Genomic DNA, 9,160 nt, shown 5'->3' on the forward strand with positions numbered 1-9,160 from the left:
AGGTAATTAAAGTTCACAGAAAATTAGGTCAAAATTCGCGAGAACTTCAGCAGAACATTTTTTTTGAATAATATTAGTTCATGATTTACACACAACGTTTTCAAAATCGTATCCCCCCCCCCCCCCAGTACTTAATGCAAATTGGTGTCATCAATTATTCACCTATGTATATCACAGATGATATGCACGGCATGTGTGCAGCGTGATATCTGCAATTTTTTTTATACCACCAATGAATCGCATTAAGCAGTTTCTATTGCAGGTATGTGGCTTGATGGATTGGTTGAATGAATTGAATCAATGTGTGTGGCCTACTGCACCGGCCAACAAAACAAATACATCGTAACCTATCGGTTTTGTACAAAATTATCAATCATATAATTATGCTGGATGCATTGTAGAAGACTTCGTTAAAAATTGATGCAGTCTCTCTCTCTCTCTCTCTCTCTCTCTCTCTGACAAATATTGATGATCTAAATTGTTAACAAGAATATTGATACACTGATTTACTGAATTTAGAGAAATGGTTGCGTGTCTACAATAATTATACAAATCATTAAACTAAATAGTAGTAGTTCGTGTCGTAATTCGCCTCCTCGTAGATATATTGAGTGACAAGCAAATACAATAAACATGTAATTCTAAGTGTAAATACAACTGGAGATTAAATGAAGATTTAGTGCTAGCATATCATTGCAAATCTTTCACTATCTCAAAAGTTGACAATCTAGACAGTTCCTGTTTTGGTCACTTAACATATATATAGTTTCTTCTGAACATGAATTTTATTCAAATCTGATACCTGGGAGCCGATGTACAGTATCGACATGGAGATTTAAAGTTCCAAATACCAGATAAGATAGATTAAGTAATATAGATAGTTTGATATTTAGTACAAATATCACTTGCAAATTTTCACAAACTTGCGTTTGAGGACAAAGCCAGCTGATTAAGACAATCTCGCTTGGCTAGCTTTCATTCTTTATTTAGGTCAGTGGTCAAGCAAAAATAACTAATAGCTGTAAGAGGTTGTCGACTGATTTACATTCGGATTACCGTGCGTACACGAGTTAATCCAATTTGCAACATGATAAATAAGACTTACACAGAATTTGGTTCCACTAGTCCCCTGATCAATACCACTGACAAGGACGGACGATCTGTTTGGAGATACAGCCATGATTTATTTTTGTAGCAAGTGCCACACCAGCCTGAATCCACGACCCAGTTCACATAATGAATATTTATGAGCTACGGCGAAAGGCGTATAAAAGTAGATCGTACCGATGATTTCTTAAATATGTCAATGCATCTATTTTCTACGGAATCCGATATATGCCAAGGTATAGAATTAATATTCATTTAACTGGCGGCCGCCACTTAATTAAACTTGCGGCCGCCACTTAATTTAACTTGCGGCCACCACTTAATTCAACTGGCGACCGCCAGTTAATTTCTCTGGCGACCGCCATATAGATTAACTGGCGGCCGCCACTTAATTAATATGGCGGCCGCCACTTAATTTAAATGATTTATATGGCGGTCGCCAGTTATTCAACTCCTCTCTCTCTCAAAATGAAAGGGGTGCAGTCCCTCCCCAATGCTTAGTAATATGTATGTAATATACAATTAAGAGCATTGAATTATTGTTTTTCGATCGTGCTGTTAAATAAATGTTTACGATATCAAATGTCGACAGATTCGCGCAAGAGCAAATCTTCATGTGTACTTGATATACCAACGTATTAGGCAGGTAGAACCACGGAGCTGACCTTCCATTTTTTGACAACGTTCAATTTCTGTTATTTTCACATGCAAACTAAGTTATTTTCACTTGTGAAATGAGATTAATTGGCGGATTGGCCCCCATCCCACTCTTTTGGTGGTAGTAAGGAATGGTAAAAATGTAATAATGAATGAACTGATAAATTGAAAGATGAATGGAGCCCCCTCCCTCCAATTGAGGAGTACGAAGTTCGGGCAAAAGAGGCATTTTTAAGTTCCTTTTCTGTTTGTCAACAATTGTAGAAGACAATTTCTCCTCCGACTGTCCCTACACTTTGAAAAACGATGCTGTGTGTTTGCGTACTATTCTAAATCTTTTCAAAATAATCACTCAGCAATACAAATTAAATTGTTTTTGCAATTGACAGTCGCTATGTATAAATAAAGTGGCGGCCGCCAGATAAAATAACTGGCGGCCGCCAGTTAAATTAAGTGGCGACCGCCACATAAATTAAGTGGCGGCCGTCAGTTAAATCAATATTAATTCTATATCCTGGCACCTATCGGCTTCCGTACTTTTCATCGGTCTAAAGCTGCCTTTGACAATTTGACATACATCCTACACATGAATATAAGGCATATTTACAAATAAGCAATTCTCTGTATGAGCAAAAATATTGCGTTACTGAAAAAAATAAATCATTATAAATGTCATCATTCATTAAAAATAGATAAAATCTTTAAAATGATTTTTACTTTTATTCTGAAAAGTGGATCGTTTTCATAGTAACGGGCTACTTATATAGAAATTCCCCTAGGAGTTTTTGGAAATTTTCTCTTCAATTTTAAATGTCCTTTCGACATCCGGGCACTTTTGAACCCGCTTGACCGAACGGTAAAAAAAAAAAATAAAATAAAAAAAAAGCAAAAAAACCAAACACCGGGTTCATATAGCCGAGGGAGATATCATGAAGGCCATCAGTAGTGTAATAAAACGGATAAAAAGAATGATATTCTTATAACCATAACGTATATGCATATATAAGTGTAAAAAAAAAATCTTCAAAACCTAAAAAGATATTTCTCGATTTTTTTCTTCATTTTTTACGGATCATTCCGACACGGCTCCTTTTTACGTTTGTAAACTAAGCCTATGCAAAGGCGTAATTTTACGTCCTCAAATACGACTTTGTACGCTACCGCAGTTTTGTCTATTATGTGGATTACGTTTTTATGCACTATTGCCTTGTTGTCTTAAACATACGGGTCTTTTATTTCTTCAGGAATTAGCAAGTTTAGATAGGCCATGTAACGTTTTGAAACACACACTTATAAAGTAACGTAATACATCTTCATAAGAATGTTTTATGTTTAAACACTTTCCATATACATTGATGATTGCGGAGGATGACTATCCCTTTATTTTGTAGGTATGCATACATATATATTCTTATGAATTTTTATACCATTATGTACTGGTATGTTTTTCAAGTTTTTACAAAACTGCGATTATCTAAATGTGAAGCCTATCACGTAATAACTTTTAGAAGTAATTATTTTGTGACAGTTTCAGTATAACAACGCCAGAACACATTGATCAAAAATACCCTTAAACAAAGGTACAAGTTGATTACATTGAAGAAGCAAAATTGTGGTTTGGCGTGCTTGTTATGGCCATTTAATAGAAATAAAATGCATCAGGAAAATACAAATAATGAACAAATGTATGCGACGATGAGAAATATTTGGCAGCATAAACATTCAGCAATAGAAGTGTCATCCTGATCCAGGGGGCCTGGAAAAAAAACCCAGTAACCCCCCCCCCCCCCCTCCGGAGACAGCAATCTATGCAAAATTATGTTCATCGTCAATCACCAAACACAAGAGACACGACTTTACAGGCACTTGTTTCTGTAAGTAAGCTATGACGTCTGTATACTAATGATAACAGGTTAGCATACAGACGTAACAACTTGCTTACAGAAACAAATGACTGCTTTTTAACGCGGGAAATATAATGCAGTCGATGTAAATAGTGCAATGTGACATCATACTGCGAGGGTTTTTCTTTCAAACCAAGTTATTTTCTACAACAAAATGTGCGAAGGTATGAATTAGCTTGTCTGGAATTTAAAAATGTCTGTGATACTTTCCGAACAATTTATTTATTTATCCACGGGGTTGTCAACGAAGCACACCACAGTGACGGCGACATTTTTTTTTCAGAAACACTGAGGGTAATCCTCATCATTTTTCAGCTGACGAAGAGCAAATCGCGCGAGCGAAATGTGTAATCACTGAAGCGAGCTTGTCACAAAGTGAGCTTCGCAAGCTATTATAAACAGGAGGGGAAAGAACGACATGCAGAAAACTATATTATGGCTATGTTACCCTCTTTGACCATTACTATATTCATATATGTACCTGGATGTATACTAGTGTCAGAGAAGGGAATTAATAAATACACACTGCGTGTAGTAAAGAATGTTTCCTAATAAATGAACTTGATTGACGTGAATTCGAAGCCCAAATTGTGTCTACAAACATTGAAACAAGTATGTACCCGAGTTACGCTATTGTATTCTTGTCCATCAGAAAATACATGTTTACGTACATGTAAGCAGTGCTTGCAGATTGACACATCATTATGATATTAACAGCTGTCAAGGAGAAATTTTAAAGTACTGTGCCAAAACATATGCCAGCAGTGGTGTAAATCAAATAGGGATTCTAAAAACTTTTAATAACTTTGAAATCACAAAACTTTTCTCAAATCAAATATGAATTTTCAACACTTTAAACGACAATTCCTCACGATAGATTGATTAACTCTTCTTTAGAGTCTCTCGAGAGAATTTTCACTCATATGGAAATGTCACCAAGACTGGTGAAGGACTTTGAATTTAAAGCCTTTGCTCTGCGCTTACGACCATTTAGTCCGAAATGTCTGACGTTTTCCTGGCTTTCTTGTGATTTTGATATTTACCGTGCCAGGAAAACGTCAGAACCGGTGCCATTACGTAAATTGGAAATTTCGCCGATCCAGGTCGAGGCGGCATTCTCAGACTGATTTAAACTACTTGAGTGCCGAATTCAATGTTGAACTCATCAATAATCAATAAAACGATGGTTCTTGTACTTACTGATATCGATTTTATGGGTTCTTTCATCACATAAACAATCTTTTGAAAACATTTTAGCAAACTGTTGAGTTTTGTTTTGAGTCACGTGACTCGTTCGCCCAAAATGACAACGAAAATTGGGTTGACTACAATTGTGTGCTTCTGATATCGAATTTTAGAGATATTTTCTTTTAATCAATATCATTAAGTACAAGAAGTACGATAAATATCAAAATCATAAAAAAGCCAGGAACACGTAAGCAATTTCGGACTAACAGTCATTGGACAGTGAGGGTTCTTTAGCGTACCGCACCTACTGTGACACGGGGCATCCGTTATCAAGGTCATCTCCGAGGACCCGTGACATTCACACCTGATGCCGAGCGCTTGGCGATGAAACTGTCACTACCTGTTTTTTAAACGACTTAGGTCTGTCGCGACCGGGATTCAAAGCCCGGCCTTCCGCATGCGGGGCGAACGCTCTAACCTCTAGACCACCGCGGTGGTTCCCCATGATAGATTAAAGACTAGACTTTTTGACATCATAGACAGTTGGTTCTTGATCAAAAATGGATGAAAGGAAGTATTTTATATCTAGTGATAAGTCATTCAAAAATTATTTTGCTAAACATCACTCTGATTCTACGCACAAGTACCCTGATGTTGATATTAAAAGATGCTGGAGTCCCTCAATGGCGCTATTTTTGTAGACTTTGGTGATCAGGTCTTTCAACAGTTTGATGGAATTCCCATGGACACAACGTATGCTCCTTTATTAACTGTATATTCTTATAAGGCACAATTTACTGAAAAGCTTCTATATGAGAAGAACAAATCTCTCCATGTGGCCTTTACTTGATATTTAAATATATCGACGACTTTTTATCTATTAATAATAATCATTTTCATTCATATATCGATTCGATATATCCCAGTAAACTCGAAATAAAAACAATCCACAGAGTCTTCCACATCTGCTTCGTAGTTAGATAATTTATTGAACATACATATGTCGATGTAAACGGCAAACGATGAATTCAACTTTATGACAAACGGGATGATTTCAGGTTCTCCATCGTGTACTTCCCATATTTATGTAGCAATGTTCCAGTATCACTTGCATATGGTATCTCTCAACTAATTCGATACGCAAAACCTTGTTCTGTGTATGATCAGTTTTTAAATAGAAGCAGGCTACCGACAAACAAATTCATGTTACAGGGTTTTAAGAGTCTCGTTTAAAGTCAGCAGTTTGCAAATTCTAAGATCATATGACAATACAATACAATTTGCCAATACAACCTGTCATTGGGTCCAATGTTCTTATTATACCGATTTCAGAGCGTTCTTTACACACCGATCTGTCTATGAATTACTCCGTATATTGGGATCTTGGCGGGTGTGACCGGTCGACAGAGGATGTTTTCTCTTCCTAGGCTTCTGATCCCACCACTGGTATGACCAAGGGTCCGTGTTTGCAAAGCTCTTACTTTGTTATTCCTTTTAAGAGTTATAAGATTGTTCAACGCTCGTTATCTGTACCTGTTCATTCATAATAATGTTGTAGCATTACCTCATATTGATACATTCAATTTCTCATTAAACGAATACATATGTAATCATGGTAATGCATGTAAATTCAATGTTATTCAACTGAACCGGGTTGGATATATGATAAATAGCTGCAAAGGAAATAATGGTTTTCAGACAGAAGGGGGTGGGGTAAAAGAAGGGTGAGTAAGTTGTAATCTTGAAACGTGTAATATATCTAAATAGTTTGTTTACCATTGTCAACTTCATGTACTTTTTCAGTTTTTATGATTAAGATAATTGTTAATTGGGATGGTGTCCCAAATATTTCTTTATCATGCATCTTAAGAAAAATATTCATGCTATAAAAGGGAAACTTTCTGTCTCTAGCCCCTTTTATCTCGTATGATATGAGTTATGGAAATAATAAAAAAAAAAAAAAAAGAAGAAGAAATAACATGTAAACGAATTCAATGATCACATGTCCTTATGTTTGTGATGAATATCATTAATTTTTTATTTGCACTTCTCTCATTAACTGTTAACACATGTTTTGTTTTTTTTATTATAGGATCAGTGTAAGCTCTGTTGGCTTGACAATATTTCGAGTTTGAGTGAAAACAATGATAAGGTATATGTATTAATTGAAATGGTTGGTGTACCTGTATGAAATGTGTACAGTTGTTCCCCTGACAATCTATACCTATGTCAATAATAAATTAATTTGCACGATGTCACTGATAAAATAGGATAGAATCATTTGTTGCTGCATCACATTCTAAATTGGAAAAGTAAAGGTTGGAAAATTGTACGAGCTTACGTTATGTTAACTTTAATCCGCCTTCAATACCTGTGTTAAATCTTAACACAGTGGTTACAAAAGGCTGCCGACTTCATATTCTATCGCCTCAGATCCAAAATGCATGAGAATTTCAAAGGCTAAGATATTTTGAGGTGTGTACTTATGTTGAACTATGATGGTGTGTTGTTTATGTTGTCATGAATTGATCTATTCGTCAAATTTCATGAAATTGACTTTGGGAGGACAGCTAATACAAAATCTAGGACAGTTGGATGATACACCTTTCTGTTAGTGGCAATATCTTGCACGTATCTATAGACAGTTTGGCATAAACTTTCAATGATAGGGAATAGAGTCAATATAATTTGTATTATATTCATTTATAAGTAATTCTGTAACATGACTCTTGCTTCAGATGTAATTTTACATAATTTTTGAGCTTCAAAATATCAAAGTACATCCAGGCCCATAGCTCACATGATAAAAGTTCCCATTGAAACAATAATAACTTTAAAACAGTATCGTCTGCACTGGCTTGAACTTTGGAAAATCCCATGGATCCCTAAAACTGATTCAAATGAAGATTTGCATGCATGAAACTTACATATTTTCTTTTTTGAAAGTTATCTAAAATAAAAATTATCAAATTCAGGCTAATTTAGGATAGTTGTTGACACAAACGTAGGAAAAAGTGTTTTTCCTTGATGATACATGTATTACAGATTAATCTCCCTGAGTAGAAATGGGGTGGTGGATCATGTATTATGCTTTTTACTTTAAAAAGAGCAATACGATAAATTAATGAATAAGAGAACATTGATATAAAGTGTTATAGATATGTATGTGAGGTAATTCATTTTTCGTGAAAACTTTAAATGTTTTGGAAAATAACCGGACCAAGAGTATATAGAAAGAAGTTTACACATGTTTATAGCATCGTCGTTAAACCCCTCCCACAAATGATTTCTAGTTATAGATTAAAGAATGTAGAAAACCAAGTTTATCATCTTCACAAGCCAAGGGCTATTAATTCGTTACTTCGCACCAACCCTTGACATCAGTCACCATTCAAACATGGGTTTGAGACAGAGGATGACGCAATAAACTAAAATTAAATCATTCAACGAGATTCCTTGTTTACGATGCAAGTTTGGTAAGAGCAAAAACTGATCCTTGTGTGGTACATTTCTCAACATCAGGAACATTGCGTGTTGATTTTATATGCAGCGTAATTAATAATTCACATTTGCGTCCCTTAAATGTTGCAGCTATTTATTAATCTATTTCAATTCTAAATAACTTGTTCAATTTGCTAAAACGCAATTGACAAACATACTAGGACAATCCATCGTTTTCATGCGGCTCGTATTGTGAAACTTCGACTAATTGTCTCTTTAAAAAATTTCCGAAAATCAAACGACGGTTACAAATTCTACAACATGTTGTCGATGCCACGCCATGTGTGCTTAGTTTCATTTTCAACAGATTATAAAAGCCGTTGTTTGATTGGCTCCACACTACAGGCTGAAAACCAATCGTATGCTCCGTCTCGAGCCCATGTTTTGTATGATAACTGATGTCAAGGGTTAGTGCGAGGTAACGAATCAATTATCCTTGACTTGTGAAGATGATGTTTTATTTGCTATATTGATTTTCAAAACATGTACCCCCTTTGACAAAGTACATTTATTGTTACTTTTACATGCAAAGTCTGACCCCTCCAAATTTTTCATATCATAGCACTGGTGATTGGTAGATGAAATGGAAGCTTGAACTAATGAATTGAACCCTTATATTGCACTGATAAAGGATGAATCTCTGCTCTCCTTCCCCATCACACAACGTAGGATTTGAGGTTCGGCCTGGATAGAACAACTCATTTTAGGGGTGTGTGTATATGTTACTTTGTTTTTAGACTTGTCAAGTATTTTCAGATAATTGTGAAGTTAACTTGTTGTATGACTCCACACTTTGATAAAAC

General features: G+C 35.5%; 1 protein-coding gene across 1 annotated transcript in view; it reads right to left on the minus strand.

Annotated features, from left to right (window-relative positions):
• LOC125679638 (glycerol kinase-like) overlaps window positions 1-5,673 on the minus strand; it is a 30,498-nt gene extending 24,825 nt beyond the window's left edge. The window contains exon 1 of the mRNA XM_056156225.1: window positions 1,106-5,673. Coding sequence (XP_056012200.1) covers window positions 1,106-1,180 — 75 coding nt within the window. The 5' untranslated portion in view covers window positions 1,181-5,673. The remainder of the gene's footprint in view (window positions 1-1,105) is intronic.
• Window positions 5,674-9,160: the final 3,487 nt, after the last annotated feature.

Source organism: Ostrea edulis, chromosome 2 (assembly GCF_947568905.1).
Source record: "Ostrea edulis chromosome 2, xbOstEdul1.1, whole genome shotgun sequence".
Lineage (NCBI taxonomy): Eukaryota > Metazoa > Mollusca > Bivalvia > Ostreida > Ostreidae > Ostrea > Ostrea edulis.